At 35.4% G+C, this 17,728-nt stretch overlaps 1 protein-coding gene across 1 annotated transcript in view; it reads left to right on the forward strand.

Annotated features, from left to right (window-relative positions):
* ak9 (adenylate kinase 9) overlaps positions 1 to 17,728 on the forward strand; it is a 34,609-nt gene that overhangs the window by 14,625 nt on the left and 2,256 nt on the right. Inside the window, exons 22-32 of the mRNA XM_056480565.1 lie at positions 14 to 135; positions 6,543 to 6,762; positions 6,865 to 6,957; positions 7,037 to 7,243; positions 9,288 to 9,506; positions 10,452 to 10,665; positions 13,379 to 13,580; positions 13,687 to 13,830; positions 15,647 to 15,867; positions 17,235 to 17,431; positions 17,513 to 17,682. Coding sequence (XP_056336540.1) covers positions 14 to 135; positions 6,543 to 6,762; positions 6,865 to 6,957; positions 7,037 to 7,243; positions 9,288 to 9,506; positions 10,452 to 10,665; positions 13,379 to 13,580; positions 13,687 to 13,830; positions 15,647 to 15,867; positions 17,235 to 17,431; positions 17,513 to 17,682 — 2,009 coding nt within the window. The remainder of the gene's footprint in view (positions 1 to 13; positions 136 to 6,542; positions 6,763 to 6,864; positions 6,958 to 7,036; positions 7,244 to 9,287; positions 9,507 to 10,451; positions 10,666 to 13,378; positions 13,581 to 13,686; positions 13,831 to 15,646; positions 15,868 to 17,234; positions 17,432 to 17,512; positions 17,683 to 17,728) is intronic.

A 17,728-nucleotide genomic window follows, 5' to 3' on the forward strand; every position in this document is an offset into this window, starting at 1 on the left:
TGTTTGTTTATAGGAAGAAGAAGCATTGACTGAAGATCAAGAGGCCATAAAAGCATACCTGCAGAACGGAGATCCTCTCCCTCCAGAGATACTGGAAATGCTTTTATTTCAGTGGTGGGACCAGGAACCCTACAAGTAAACTTTTATTCACACACACTCATTAATTCACACATGCTAGCTCCTAATAATGTATAAAATACACTTGCAGATAATACTTAAGTCATCATTTATTTACCTCAACATGAAGAACATATTTAAAATACATTAAATTTCATATAGGGCAGCACTGTGGCTTAGTGGTTAGAATTGTCTGCTCACAGCAAGAAGGTCGCTGGTTCGAGTCCCAGCTGGATCAGTTGGCATTTCTGTGTGGAGTTTGCATGTGCTCCCCGTGTTGGTGTGGGTTTCCTCATACATGTCATTCCCATAACAAATGAATACTATTTTCATTAGTGTTTTCAAACACTAAATCACAAAATCATGCTTGGAGTGCAACATCAACTCGCAGAAGAACAAAAATCAAAAATAAATTATCAAAGGATTATCTTCAAACACAAAATATATATTTTAATTAATGAAAATCAGCAAAATAATTCAGAATCGAGCCATAATGGGCAGAACAAATGTGTGCAAATGTGCAGGCAACATGTATCCAAAATATGAATCAAAAATAGTTGAGTTGATAACACGGAGTGATCAATAAATGAAATACAAAATAACTATTAATTTACGAAAGCATAGCTAGAATGTTTTTTTTTTAAATTTCAGATTATGCTAAACTGGTGAGGCAGTCTTTTTAACTTCAAATTCCACAGTGTTTACTGGCTTTATGTCAAGCACAACACACTCTGCAATTTTGTCCTTGATTTTTCTTTCCCTGTTTTCAGACACGGGTGGTCTCAAATCTACATAGTAAAATTATTATTGCTGCCTTAAATTTTTTTAGTTGAATCAAATTAACTTTTCTAGTCATCTCAGCATACATCAATCAAACAGACTACAAATATTAAGTTAAACTTAGTTTAACTTTAAAAATTGAGTTGAAAATAAGTCAAAACAACATAAAAATATTTGTTGTCTTGACTTTTTGTCATTACATTTTTTACAGTGCAGCTAAAACTTTCTATTGCAGTTTTGCAGAACAATTGCTTTTTTGAATTGCCTGAAAAGCCACCTCTTGCCAGTCTGAAGTCAGTGTGTGTGTGTGTGAGTCTGAGTGTGTGTGTGTGTGTGTGTGTGAGAGAGAGAGAGAGAGAGAGAGAGAGAGAGAGAGAGAGAGAGCATATGATGTTCACCCTCCGCAAATCTAAAAACTTTAAGAAAAAAGTTAATTCACATTAAAATATCATTATACGTACATTAACCAAACCTGTTACACTTTAATAATAGTGATTCAAGTAAAATGCTTTAATTTTGAAAACTGTAGTCTTACCTTTTTATAGCCTTTTTATATAGAATACGTGGAAGGATGACGATAACATTTAAGTTTGTTTTTTAGAAACAAGGGAAATAATGGTCAACACAACACCAGACACAAAACTCAACACTTTTGAAACAGACAATTAAACAGATAAACGCAACACATCAATTTATTTTTTGTTCAACACAACTTTATTGAATTTTAAACTCTCCCCGCAACCAAAATAAAATATAATTTCATTCATTCAAACTGTTACTTTTCCTTGTCCTCCTTCTCCTCCTCTTCTTCTTCACCTCCTCCTCCCTTTCAGTGTCATTTATTGTCTCTTTCTCCTCCATGTGCTCCTCGACCTCCTCACTTTCCTTTCCTTCCATCTCTTCCTCTTCCACCTTGCAGTTTTTCCTTGGCCGTCTCCTCCTCCTCCTCTTCTTCACTTTCTCTTTCTCCTCCTCTTCCTCTTCTCCAATGTATTTTATTTCCTCCTCATTTTTCTCCTCCTCAGCTTTCATCTTGTCCTCCTCGTCCTTTATTTGCTCAATCAGAAACTTTGCCATTGATATCTTTCTGGTGGAATGTTCCTTCAAGCTCTTCTCCTCTTCCTCCTCCTTCATTTTCCTTCTCAAAAACTCCTCCTCTGACAGTCGGGTGCTGGTATCTTTCTTTCTTTTCTTTCTCTCCACCACCACCTTCTCCTCTTTCATCACCTCCTCCTCCTTCTCCACCACCTCCTCATTCTGCATTATCTCGTTCCCTTCTTCCTTTTTCTCCACAACCTCCTCCTCACTTTTCTTCTCCTCCTTCTCATTTGTCTTCTCTTCCTTTGTGTAATCTTTCTCTTTCTCCACAATCACCACCACCTCCACTTCCATCACCTCCTCTTTCTCCACCTCCTCCTCCTGCATTGTCTCCTTCACTTCCTCTTTCACAATCACCTCATAGATCTCATAATCTGTTAAAAGATAAACAGTAGAAGTTTGCACATAGTACACAGTCATTTTCAAATAGACGTTAATCTCCAGCTACAGTTTATTCTTAACATTATAGTCTAGAAAATCTCGATTCAAAAACCATCATTTACCATCAGAGGAGGAGAGTGTGAACAGCTCATCACTAGGAGAGAAGCAGAACCATCGTAGAGCAGCTCTGATGAAAGAAGCAGCCTTGCTCTTTTTCTTCTTTCTCTTTTCATTCACTTTCTCTTTCTCATCTGTTGAAAGAGAAATGATTACACATCTTTACACACTTGTCCACAGTAATTTGAAAAGAAATTAAAATGAACATTCACCAACAACAAAAACTTTAATATATAAACATTTTAAAAAGTTATTGTAACTAAACCAAGATTACCACAAATTTACCATGGATTTGCTACACTAAACATACTTTAACCATGAAATTTCCCTTTTTTGTATTTTATTATTATTATTTATTGTAATTGATTGTAATAATATAGTTTTTTTTATTATTTTCATGTTATATAAAACTGGTTGCACAAATGGCCAATGCACCAAATGTTCAGTGCACTTTTTTTTAAATAGAAAAGTGAATTCCTAATTTTACTAAGGGATTTTCGACTTAAGTTGTATCAGAAAAGCTGAAAATGAGATACAACATAATTTTACACTAAATGTTTCATTAAGATGCACGTGAACGCAATAATAGCCTAATAATAGACCACAATATTAATCATTATCCATTTTAGCATATTCTGTTTCTGCTAATTATTAACTGTATAGCCTACTGATGAAATAATATCATAAATATGAACTAATAATGCCAGTAGTTATTATTATCACATGTACATGCTGCTATAGCTTTACTGTTAACATTTTGTTTGTTAATGGCACAGTATTTAACTGTAATGTGAACTGTATTTTACTGTAAGACATTTATGCAGTATGTTACTGTATTTTAAAGTTGCTTTATGAAAATGACTGTAGTTTACAGTAAAGATAAACATACAATTCTGTAAACACACAGATTGCAAAATAAATGGTGCTGTAAATGTAAATACAGCATTATTGCTGTAAATGATTTACAGTAAGTTACTGTAGATTTTACTGGAATTTGTTAACAGCTCTTCAAGAAAACAGCAGTTCAACCAGCTCTCTATTATACTGTACAAACATTTACACTCTACAAACATTTTTTAATAGCAAGTATATTATTATGTCAGCAAAACACTAGATATTCATATCACAATGTAAATATGACTCACTGTTAGTGCCGTTTCTAGGCCTTTCTTTGAGCTGCTGCAATTTTTTCTGGCTCTGGGAGATCTTGCAGGCTTTGGGAACTTTGTCTTCCTCCATTTTAGCAGCTGATGTTGCGGGGAGATCAGAATACTGTTCAACCATGATATAATTCGGTACAGGGTTTTAGTTTTTCACCTGTAACCACTCAAAAACTTGGGGTTTGCAAGCTGGAATAGGATGAGGATTTCGGTCTTGCACCGTGAATCACTCAAACGGGGAGATGTTCAATTGCTGAGACAGTCTCGAAACACTAGGAGCGCAAGTATTTAAACACTGAACAGCCAAAGACACACCTGTACTACTCCACTACAACAAACCCACAAGAGGTTCTCCTATGATGCAGGGCTTTAGGTACACTTTTGGAACGCGTTCTATTCTCAGAACATGTCACTATGGTAACGAGACATGACGCTAAGAAATGTTTTCTTTTACATTCAAATGACTGAGTACATGTGCAAATGACATTAAATAAATAAATGCATTCGCTGAACAAATTGATCTAAGGGACAAAAGCCGTCTTCAACAATTATCAATTAGAAATTGATGTAACTGTAGACAAAGAAGCACAGCAAATGAAATGTGAGATTTTTTGTGAAACTCAAACCACAAAACTAACATATATTGACTGAAATAATATATAATACATTAATTTGAAGTATTCAGCTTCAATGTGATTCATTTAACAAGACACATGGCTGCTCCGGTTTCTCCCACAGACCAAACCCATGCGCTATAGGTGAACTTAATAAACTAAATTGGCTGTAGTATATGAGTGTGAATGTGAGAGTGTATGGGTGTTTTCCAGTACTGGGTTGCAGCTGAAAGGGCATCCGCTGCATAAAACATATACTGGAATAGATGGCGGTTGATTCAGCTTTGGCAATCCCTGAAAAATAAGGTACTAAGCTGAAGGAAAATGAATAAATAAGTTATATATAATGGCAGTTCTAGATTGTGAAGCTCAAAATAGGACAAAACAGCAACAACATAGAAATAGACTGGTAATTGATTTTGAAATGGTTTAGTTTCTATTTTAACATTAGATTAAGTTTTAGTGATGTCCTTTTGTGAATTTATTGCTGTCATTTTTGTGAATATTATATAGCTCCTATATTGTTTTATTATGACAACTTTTTGTTTCAGCTTGTTGCGAAGGCTACATTTGTTTTCATGAAATATTTGTAGTCTGTTTATAGTTTTAGTTATCAGTAACTATTTTTCTCAAGATCATAATAAATCTTTGCTTTAATATAAATGTATGCATTTGCATTTAATTTAAAATGTAAGGATAATGCATTGTTTTATTGTTGTAGTCTCATACATTAAAAAATGTATTTTCATTCATTCATTCATTTTCTCATACACACTCATACACAACAGACAATTTATCCAACCAAATTCACCTATAGCACATGTCTTTGGACTTGTGGGGGAAACTAGAGCACACGGAGGAAACCCACGCAAAACACGGTAAGAACATGCAAACTCCACACAGAAATGCCATCTGACCCAGCTGGGGCTCGAACCAGCGACCTTCTTGCTGTGAGGTGCTACGCACTGCACCACCCTGATGCCCTGGATTAATTTTATTTCAGTTGTTAAGAGAGCACAAATAAAATAAAAAGTAATCCAAAAATGTTCCCTCCTTCATCAGAGTGGAATAAAAAGCCATTGCAAAAATCAGTTGTATGTATACAGAATCAAGTAAAGTAGTGTAAATACTAGGGATGCTCCGATCGATTGACCAGAGATCGGTATCGTCCGATAATCGCATTTAATGACTCGATCGGTCGAATGATCTGGCCGATCTCATGAACCAATCGCAAATGTTTATGCGTTTACAAGCAGAGGAAGATGCACGTGCGCACCTGGGTTATACATACAGCAACTACTGCATGTACAGTATTTAGGCCTTTTTACATAAAAGAACTGAGAGTTCTGTGTTTTTGACAATATTCCTAATTCACTAAAAACCTGGCTGGATATATTAAATATGTTAAAAATAATAATTTTAAAGTTTTTTTGATATCAAATATTAATAATATAACCTCTTGTAGTTTACTTATTGCATTAAACAGTAGTTTATAAGCCTTTTTGCTTTAAGCAAAGTAATGGATTTTTATGTGTGTACTTTAACTTCTTATGCATCAAATATGCGCTCCAAACTTTTTCTTGATCGAGATGTTGAATTCTTCTGTCATCATTTGCAATGTTTCCCAATTGCATTGTTAGTAAATTTGACTTTTTTTTTTTAAATCGGTGCTATCTTTTATGTTCTGTAAAGCTGCTTCTGACCATGGCATGTTCACACCTACAGTAAATTGTTAAAAGAGACATTATATGCAGCATCCATTATTTATTCTCCTAGGTAAGGAGAGATATGCATACTTAGAATGAAAATGTGCTTTATGAATTAGAAAGTTTGAAGCATCAGAATCGGTACTCTGTATAAGCCCATCACAATGACAAGGTATCGGTACTCTGTATCGGCTGCAAAAATCCTAATCAGAGCATAGTAAATACTGCTATGACTATATTTCAAGAAAACAATAACAACAAATGTTATATATGTACTGCATGAGGGAATATAGCAAAAATATAGTAAAATAATCCTGCCTTTCTCTCTCTGAAAGATTGTCTGGGGAAAATGTGGTGGTGAACTTTTATTAATCTACAAACACTTATTAATTTTTGAGATGAAATGGTGTAGAAACGTGTTCAGTTGTTGAAGTCTAGTTTCTACATATTTGACATAATTTTTTCTGGAGTTCTTGTGTATTTTTATGCAATGTTTGACATTTATGTTAACAATGAGTGACTTACTGTAATAAAAAGCGTTTTTAAATTCAATTCGAATTCTCTTTAAGATCCACAGGGTTCATTCTGGAGGGATTCCCCCAAAACCACGAGGAGGTGTCCTTCATGGCAGAGCATCACTTGTTTCCAGATGTGGTGGCAGTGATGTCGGTGGAGGTATCTGAGGTGGTGCGGCGTCTCCTGCCTTCACGGCTCAACCGCTGGAGAGAAAGACGGGACCGCAAACAACAACAGATCCGTCTGGTCATGAAACTGCGGAAAGAAATCAGGGTGAGCTTTTAGCCAAATAATTCATAAGAGCAAAATAATCACCAGGCATTTATCATGAAGCAAGTGAAGTTATGTCTGGAGTAAATCTGCACTGGTTTGCAGGAGCGGGCCATCGCTAAGAGAAGAGCTGAGATTATGGCTGAACGGGCATTCAGGAAACTCAGCCCACCAACTTTGAATCCCCTCAAAGAACAGGTTATTGATCGCTGTTTTGATTTGGCAAATATTAATGATGACAGATCGATTCTGATTAGAGAGTCTGATGCTCCATTAGGAGGAGGAGGATGAGGAGGCAGAGGTGGTGAATGAAGAGCAGGAACTGGAGGAGATAGAAGCCATGCTGTTGGAGGAGTTTCCTCCTGAAGATGAAGACGAGGCTGAGGATGAGGAAGAGGAGACAGTAGAAAGTGCAGAAGAAAGGCTAGAGGTGGAGATCAGCGAGAGGTTTGAGAAGGATGATGACAACCTCACCAGCATGACGGTAAGGAGAAGACACTGAAAGATTCTATTATTTTTATACGGTTGAAGTCAAAGTTATTAGCCCTGTGATTTATTATTTTTTTCTTTTTCCAATATTTCCCAAATGATGTTTAACAGAGCTAGAAATGTTTCAAAGTATGTCCTATAATATTTTTTCTTCTGGAGAAAGTTTTATTTGTTTTATTTTAGCTAGAATGAAAGCAGGTTTACATGTCAATATTATTAGCCCCCTTAACCAATGACTTGCCTAATTAACCTAGTTAAGCCTTTAACTTGCCCTATAAGCTGAATACTAGTATTTTGAAACTTCTGGTGGCGCAGTGGGTAGCACGTTCACCTCACAGCAAGAAGGTCGCTGGTTCGAGGCTCGGCTGGGTCAGTTGGCGGTTCTATGTGGAGTTTGCATGTACATGTGTTCGCGTGGGTTTCCTCCGGGAGCTTCATTTTCCCCCCACAAGTCCAAAGACATGCAGTACAGGTGAATTGGATTGGCTAAATTGTCTGTAGTGTATGTGTGAATGAGTGTGTATGGATGTTTCCCAGTGATGGGTTGCAGCTGGAAGGGCATCAGCTGCGTAAAACATATGCTGGATAAGTTGGCGGTTCATTCCGCTGTGGCGACCCCAGATTAATAAAGGAACTAAGCTGAAAAGAAAATTAATCAATTTAGTTATTAAAGCTATTATTTTTAGAAATGTGTTGTAAAAAATCTTTCCATCAAAAAAAGCACATGCAGGGAGGCTAATAATTCAGGAGGGGTAATATTTCTCTCTTCCACTGTATGTATAGATCATTGTAGGATTTAATTCCTAAGGAAATTCCTACTTTATAAGTGGAAAAGTGTACTATGTTTATTGTCTTTGTCAATATCGGAAGTTTTTTAACTGTGTGAGCTGACATTTGCAAAAAAAAAAACAAGTTTTGAGAGTTTAAAATATATTACAGTGAAGTTTGAATACTCTTATGATTCAGTTTATGAAAGCAAAAACTATACAAGTTTTATATATTCATAAGGTAAGCAAGAATCATTTTATGTGACCCTGGACCAGTTTTATGTTGCACAGGTAAATTTCTGGCAATAGCAAAAAATACACTGTGTTGTATATCAAAATGATTGATATTTCATGTACAGTGCTCAGCATAATTGAGTACACCCCATTTTGAAAAGGAATATTTGTATCTATTTCTCAGTGAATATAGGCAATGTATTTTGGTGCATTTAACAAAACAGATTTATTAAACAGATATATTTATTAAAATAATATTTAATCAGCAAACATATTTACAAATTGAAAGATAATACAATTAAATTCAAGCTAAATATTGCAAAAATAAATTACAACTTACAAAATGTCAAGAAATTTTTGAAAATGTTTTTGCTTTTGTTGATTTTTTTTTTTCTTTTTTAAATTTGTAATAAATATTTTTTTATAACATATACATGTACTAGTTGGCTGTACTAGTTTTTAGACTGTTATCATAAATTATTTTGTTAGATAAGCTCCAGATTGGGCTTCAGTACTGACTAATCTAATGTATATGCACAAGTATAATATTGTACAGCTTCCTATTAAAAATATGAATTTAAAAGATAGATTTGTGAGGGGTGTACTTATATATGCTGAGCACTGTATGCCAAAAATCATTAGAATATCAAGATCATATTTCATGAAGATATTTTGTAAATTCGTAAATAAATATCAAAGCTCAATTTTTGATTAGCAATGTGCATAGATAAGCACTTCATTTAGAAGACTTTAAAGGTGATTTTCTCAGCATTTAGACTTTTTTTTGATCCTCCGCTTCCAAATTTACAAATAGTTGTCAAAAATTACAACTTTGTCACAACCTAATAGTGTTTTAGAAACATATTTATTTATCCCTTACAAAGCTCAGGTACCAGCACAAACAAGACTTGCTTTGCCTAATGATTTATTTAATTATTGTTACCCAAAAACCTTTAAAAATCCCGCAAAATATTGAGATAACTGAGGTTTATAAATTCTGCAGATAAAATAAAGAATGTGTTGTTGTTGTTTTCATAGGACCTACTATCAGACAACCAAATTCCCCGTCTTGTAATAAGCGCTGGTCGTTTGCCTCGGATTGTGAGGTACCAGCTCCTAAAGGAAATCAAACCTCTGATGGAAAACAGAGACTCACTGTTTCAGACGTGTCAGCCAATCAGCTACAGTCTTGCCAGGAGACTCCTGTATAGCTCCTTTAAATATCCCAGTGCTTTCGGGTGCTGGGATCCTGTTAAGGTAAAAAAGGAAATACAAAACACACAGGTTTTTAGTTCACACTTGGAGATTCGTTTTATGTATAATCAACTCGATTGCTTAGTTATTCATTTGAATAAGTGTATTATTGATGGGTATCAAATAGGTGAGCTTGAGACCTTTTCAGTGGTCTAAGTTTAATTAAAAGTTTGTGTGAACTGCAAAGTTGCTGAGGCTTTTATCTCAGTATGTTGAACTAAAACTGAATATTAAGTAGCGGGAGGGTTTTTTAAATTCCACATCATTTCCTCATAGCAAACTAACGATAAAGGGGGCGTGGTTAAGAATATTGAAGCTGAAGCCTTCAAAACTGACGTCAACAGAGAGGGACAGCCACACCAAATGCAGAAGCAATTGATCAAACTTTGATTCACGATTACCAAAACATTTTTTTTAATTTTTCAGTGGATTAACTTACACAGATTAATTGTTCACCTAAAGAATATAAACGTGCGCTAGCAAAACAAACATTGAACATTTTAATTTCACAGACTTTAAAACAAAGTCTCGTGAAGTTTGACTGAAATACTAAACGCCACTCAGATCAAAGACATCCAAACATACCAAAAACAGGACATGATGTCACAAGATGCGACCTTAAAAAGGAAGGAATTCTCAAGCACACCTGGTTTTACTCATCACAGTTGCAAGGTTGCAGTTCAATACAGCTGTTGGAAACAATTCTCTTTGCTGCAGATTTATGGTTTATATGCGAGAAAGTATTCCTTGTGCTGTTTTGAATCCTTTACACATGTTATAAGCTCTTCTTGAGTTCTCAATTGATATAAATACCATTATTTGTATTAAGTGTGTTTAGCCCAGCACACAGGATTGAACTGAACTTCAAGTGTGAACAAAGCTTATGACAAAGCATAAAAACAGAAGCGAAGAGACCAAAACATTCAAGTTTGCTGTAACTTTCTGTAGTACACCGAAGGAGATTTGATCCAGCCTCCACAGGGCCCTTTCCACTCCACCTTTCCAGTCATCTTGCACCAGTTCATCTACTTTTTTGCCTCCAAGGAGACACGGAACACCTTCATCCTCAACCCAATCAAATATCTCCGTCAACCTAAGCCCAACCCCTCCCTTCCCATCAAGCTGGCGATCATTGGCCCACCCAAATCAGGCAAAACCACAGGTCAGATTTCTGGAATAAAATATTAATCATTATTACAGGGTTCCCACGTGTCATGGAGTATCGTTGAATTGTAAAAGGTCTACTGCAGACATTAACCCTCATGTGCTGTTGTGGATGTTTTCATCTACTCTGGGGTGATTTCGAGTCTTGATTTGGCCACAAATTTCTCTGTGTTCCAGCAAATGGAATGATTTTTGGTGACAAATCTTATTTTGACACATATTTTGGGAAAATGTTTTGAAAATTTCCCAAAATTCAACAATACACTCAAACTTACTACCCTTTCTTTATGTCGGGGGCTGTTTTTGCCTTACTGGCTTCCATGATAATGATATTTTTTGACTGCAAAGCCATGACACCATTTAATTATGCATTCTTGATTGTTGGTGATTTTCCCTGTTGGTAAGAGGTAACATTTTTTGTCATTTTAAGTTTTATTTTCTATTTATCAAGTTTATCAATATCAAATATCAAGTATTTATGTAGTTTTTTATTTATACTATGTTTTTGTGTGTGTGTGCATTATTTCATATGATTATAGTCAGTCCATTTTTTTCACACAGTTTCATTTCGTTTCTGCTTGTCAACCGGCAATCAAATTTATTAAAACAATATGATTTTTTTTTACAGTATCAAGCAGGGGTGCGTTTCCCAAAACCATCATTAGCCAACTAAGGTCGCAAGTTGCGTCGTTACAAACATAGTTTGTTGATTTGCCGTTTCTCAAATCCATCGTTCCAACGAACATTCGCAAACTGCATCGCAAACTTGTGCACTTGCAACTACACCCCTAAAGCTGTAGTTAGAAACATAGTTCCTGGCTGTGTTCTATTCCCACTTATCCCCCCTATGCCCTATTCGTTTAGAACATTCTAACATTTAAACTTGGAATGATTAAAAATTAAAAAAAAACATTAAAGTCATCCCTCTTAGGATTAATTTGCTTTCAAAGTATTTTTACAGTTTAGTTTTAGCGATCTTCATGTTTACAATTGCGCTCCCTTCCCAGTGCACTTTAAAAACATTGATGTCATTTTAAACACAGCCTAACGAAAGCTGTAGGTGACCTATTATTTAAAAGCGTAATTTATGTTACGTCTCCAAAGCTTGTGAAAACAAAAAACATAGCAAACGTTAATGCTTTTAATTTATAGTAGGTTCTTTATTAAGTATCTGTACTGTATATGACAAGGGCCTGTTGGTTAGAACATTTCTGCAGTGGATTGCATGTGTCAAATTGTAAAAGTAGACTTTTCAAAAAAATTTAAAATAAATAAACAATATCCTACTTAATAATAATCATCATCAACCTCATTAATATTATTCATATTATTATTATTAAAGTAGGATTTGTTTCATTTCCTAATAAATAATAAATATTACATTTCAATTCTTAATAAATAGCCTCATTATTTTATTTAATTTATATATATGATTTTTATATGAGATTAGAATACGTGTTGGCTTTTGTAAGTGATTTTATGTTTTAGAATATAATATGAAATGTTCTCAATAATATTTGTAAAGGAAACATAGGCCCTAAATGTGCCATTTACATATATTTCAATTAATATGGAAAGCGAGTGCATGTTTTTACCAAACATAATATTGGATCTTATTTTAAATGCGTGTTTGTGTAAAACAATATAATCTGCACAAAGAAATTATCGGGTTCTTCTCTAAAGAAGTAGTTACTCCACCCCATTTAGAGCATCATTATGGGCGTTTTACGTTATAACTAACATGGTTCAAACGATGGAGCTGCGACAGAGAAACTATAGGTTTTGGGAAACACTCGTCACTTCATCGTTCTTTTTCCAACCAATGTATCGTACTATGATAGTTATGATAGCCACGAGTTACGTCGTTGTTTGGGAAACGCACCACAGCATAAGCTGTCTTGACACATCTAGTTTACAATGGCTGTGCTATACTTATGTGAAAAAATTGTGGATTGGTCATGGATGCTGATGTTTTAGTGGATTGGTCATGGATGCTGACTTTTTAGTCAGCATAGACTCATTCTGAAAACGTAGCTCTGGAGATCGCAAATTATGTAGCCAGAGCTACGTATGGCTGCCTTACATTTTAAAATGAACAATATGGGCAGTATGACGCCGTTCCTTTTCTCGCTTACCAGCTGACCTCAATATGGATTGCTTTTCTGGTTGAAACGCAGAGCGGAGTTGATCGCGCCAACGAGGTTCAAGTCTGGTAAAGAACGAATCTAGAAAGCAGGTAAAACTAAAAAGGAAGCTAAAAAACAAGTAGATAACAGGGTGAGAATGTGGTCAAAGCAGAAAACGTGGTAAAATCAGGGGGCTTTTCTTTTTCTGGATTGCTTTTTAAAACACTGTGGTTGGGTTTAGGGAAGGGGGGAATTGGTCGGTTGGTCAGTCAGTAAGTCAACAGCAGCCTCTGGTGAATTTACACTTGAGAGAAATTTGAGATCTGAAAAAGCGTACACAGCGGAAAACAAAAACTGCAAAAAAAACTTAGCTCCTGGGACGTATTTTGCTCTCCAGAAATGTATGTGGGGTACATAATCAGAATGAGACTGGGTTGTTTTTAGTCAGTGAACGTCAGGGAATTTGACATTTGGCTTAAAGTGGGAACCCTGTTATAAAGAAACTCATAAAAACAGAACACCTTGTATTGAAGTGTTTTATAGATTACAGAAGTAAATAATGGTCTCTAAACTGTGTGCTCTTAGTGGCCCAGGCATTTGCACGAGAGTATGGTCTCACTCGTCTGTCAATTGGAGATGCGATAAGAATGGTGCTCAACAACCAGGCCAAAACTGAGCTGGCTTGTCAGGTGCAGATTCATTTGAAGCAGGGTCTGACTGTACCTGATGAACTGGCCATCCAGTGTGTGGAGGTGGCTGTGATGAGCCTGGACTGCAGCACTCGTGGGTGAGAACCACATTTGTCCCAATTTTAAAAAAGTACTTCTGCAAGAAATATAATCTCAAACATATGTGTCTGTATTTGTGTATTATACTTGTTTTTTGATGCTCAGGTTTGTGCTGGATGGCTTTCCTGTGACCAAGTGTCAGGCTGAGTTACTGGAATCCTGTATTATTCCGATGGTAGTGGTTGAGCTGCAACTGGACACGGTGGAAGTGTTGAAGAGAGGACTGAAAGACAGAGAAAAAAACAACAGGTTAGATCAACATGAACACTCACATAACTCTATTGACCTTATTCTACAATAAAGAAGTGTGCTCGTTTTTGTGATGGTTTTAGAACTTCCAATTCAGTTGCCTATGGGAGAAATGGCTAGGAATAATAAACAGCAGAAAACGGTCAAACTACTTGCTCTACAAACAAGTGTGTTCATAATTATACATAAAAAGTAGAATAATATAATAAGAACATTTCAGTTTGCAACATCAAGCAGCATTAAAATCAATGGTAATAAATGAGACCAGAAGAGTCGAGCCAAAAAGATTCCAATGGCTACACCTGCTCATACCTGAGGAATAAGGTCAACAGTGTTATGAGAATTATGAGTATAAGAATGTGTTATTATTTTGAAATATTTTTTTTATATTTTCAGTTTTATAGTAAAATTTGTACTAATTATTGTGTAGTGTTTTTGTGATTAATGTTTCAATTTCTTTCCAGCAATTTTACAATTTTATTATTATAACTTAAACTTCTTCATTTCAGTCAATTGCTGACAATACATTTTTAAAAGTTGTCCTTATACCTAATTCTTATGACTGCTAAAACCTACAATGGTATTTAACTTTTTAAAACTCATAACGTATAAATAGAATACATAAATAGTACAATCTCATATATATAATTTTTAGTGGGTTTTTCTCAACATTAAAACAAGAGGTCTAAACATCTGAACATCACATTAAAACAAAACGACTCCAGGACAACATACAAAACTTAAAAATAATAACAACACTAAATAAATAAATAAATAATATGGAGTATAATTATTTACATACAGTATTAACAGTAGTTCACTATTTAACCTTGATAAGTTCTATTCTGCTTAGATTCTGCAAGATTACAGGAAATTTCCTTGATCTATTGATTAGAAGAGGGCTTTTGAGTCTCTTTCCATTATAATGCAATGACGCGTTTGGCCTGCAGCAAACTAAAATCTTAGTTTAGTACTTTAGTACTTCGGTACATATGAAATTAACACAGTTTGGGGTTGAGAGGAACATTTTCCTCTGTTAATTGACCAAACAAGAGTCTCCTTCCCGAATTTCTGCATCTGTTTATATTCCCACATACAATGACAGAGTGTACAGCTTTCTTCTCTGCATGTACACCAGTCAGGAATATCTGTATTGAATTTATTTAGCTTTACTGGGGTAATGTATGTTCTAAAAAGCCATTTATACTACAGTAGTCAACATCTAGTGTTGCTGCTATGGGTTTGGAGAAATACACTTGATTCTTCCCATTCTTCCTTCGAAATATTTTCCTGGAGATCATTTTCCCATGCAGATAGGTAGGATAGAGAATTTTCTTTTGATCCCTCAAGAAGTAAATTATAAAATGAGTTTACTGTAGGTTGCCCCTGCTGTTTAAGTGCTTTAAGGTGTGATTTTCAATGGTTGACAGTGGGGGTTCTGTATAAGTTTTCATTTGGGAGTACACAAAGCTCCTAACCTGTAAGTATTTAAAGAAGAAGTGATTCTGAGGAAAGCCATAATGTTTCACCATTAATTACATTAACCTTACAACTGAAAGGGCATCCACTGCATAAAACAAATGCCAGGGTAATTGGTGGTTCATTCTGCTGTGGCGACCCCTGATAGAGCAGAGACTACGTCGAAGGATAGTGAGTAAGAATTAAACCATAAAATTATAAGAATTATTTACAATATCATTATTATTTTGTAGCAGGCACAGTCTTATAAATGTTGTGCTTTTGTGGTCTGGTGTATTATGTAAATGACAATGCAAATGTAAAAGATTTTGAAGATTATGCCACCTCTCCCCAACAGGTCTCACCAAGTGCATCATGACAGCCTCCAGGCCCTAAACATTCGCAACTCTTGCTTCAGACAGGAAGCTGAAGCTGTGAGGCTACACTTCCACCATCAGTATCACAACTGGACCCCTGTTGATGCTCACAAGAGCAAGTGGTGGGTCCAGGAGCGCATTTTAGATGAGGTTCGCATTAGCATGGAACACATTCATTCTTACCTAGAAAGGATTCACAAAGGTGAGAGCATGCAAATACTGCACAGTTGTCAAACAAGCAAGACTAGTTACACAGTCAAATCATAAATCATTCAGACGCCAAATATAATTTTAGATTTTTACCAGTGGATGCTGGACACTATAGTTCATTTGTGTAACTGAGAACAGCTAGATCTGATATGCCCAAAGTAGGGCCCACTGTAACCTTTGATTTAGCCCACCATCCCAACTTGATGGAGAGAGTTGGGGCGAATGCCTTTAACACAGAGATCATCATTTTAATTTGACTTAACATTTTTTGTTTGTACTAGGTCCCTTTCATTGCTGCTTGCAGTTTTAATTTGTTAGTTTTATTGCTGAGCTACAATAAAAGCTAACTGAAATTAAAGAAATAAATGAATGTAAATTAATCTGATTTTTGAAAATGTAAATACTGTCATTCAACAGATAGAGGACTATGCAGAAGACATTGGCGAGCAAGTCAAGGCAAAAACTAGTGTCATTTTGTTATAAATGAGATTGTTTTGTCTTTACTGTAATTAAAATACTGTATTAGTAAATATAAAGCAATGTTTTCTAGTCATTTTTTAAATATTATTAAATAAATAAGTAATTTACCTATGGCAACTATATTTACCAACTATATTTGCCCACTAGCCTCAATCAAGTTTGGTTTTTAGCCCTTTATAAGACAAAGTTTGGCTACCCCTGGGCCAAATAAAGTATACTACTGTGACATATTTACCCACCATAAGGTTTCCTTAGTTAATGTATTTACTAACATTTACTAATGTATTATTAAAATCCAAGTTAACATTAGTTAATGCACCACAAGTTAACATGATCTAACAGTGAACAACTGTATTTTCATTGACTAACATGAACAAATACTGTACAAGTGTAGTCATTGTTTGATCATGTTAGTAAATGCATTAACTAACTTTAACTACTAATACCTAATACTAATATTAATATATAATACCTTACTGTAAAATGTTACCAATATCTTCATTGTGGACTAAACTACCAACGGAAACTGAAGAACTGCTGCAGCAAGTCTTGAACATATTGAAATTCAGATTTGATCTGGATGAAATCAGGAGACTAAAAGGCCGTTATAAAAAACACTGACAGTTGTGCTAATACTGCAATACCATCAGTTATTTAAATAACTATTAGTACAGTGTAATCAATTACATTCTGTACCTTTATATTAAAGCGTTCTTGTCATATTTTATTAGCATTTTATACTATAGTTAATAAACTGATAATGTTATGAGATATCTTGAAGGCGTCTGAATGATTTTTGGATTGACTGTATAGCTCATGAAATTTGCACTTACCTCAAAATAATTTGTAAATTTCTGAGACTTCCTTTCATCCTCACAGGCCAGGCAGCCTGTATAAACCGACTGTGCATTACCCCACAAGAGCTCCAGTGCCGGCTGGGTGAATTTAAGCACTACTGCCCTGTTAGTTTAGCTCTCCATCGCCATCTAGTGGATTGTTCGCATAACACCTCACTGGAATTGGCTGCAGAGTTCAAGGGTCACTTCTACAAAATGGCCAGCAGGGAGTTTCTAGAGGTAAAGTGTCTTACAGGACGTGCATCTGTGCACAGAAATGTTCATTTAACCGACTGTTTCTCTTTATATGTTCCTCAAAAGAGATTTCTAGAGTCTCCGGAGCAGTTTGTGGCACCAGGTTGCCCATACCCATTACCCCCTGCTTCACTCCTACCTCATAAGCTCACTGCGGGACAGGTGAAGAGCAGGTTCCCTCAGCAGGTGGAGATGAAGGGGTTCTGTCCTGTCACTTATCTGGATGGTAAACAAAGGTATAGCCAAGACACACAACAACACTTATGATGAAAATGAGCTCAA

This window comes from Danio aesculapii, chromosome 20, assembly GCF_903798145.1.
Source record: "Danio aesculapii chromosome 20, fDanAes4.1, whole genome shotgun sequence".
Lineage (NCBI taxonomy): Eukaryota > Metazoa > Chordata > Actinopteri > Cypriniformes > Danionidae > Danio > Danio aesculapii.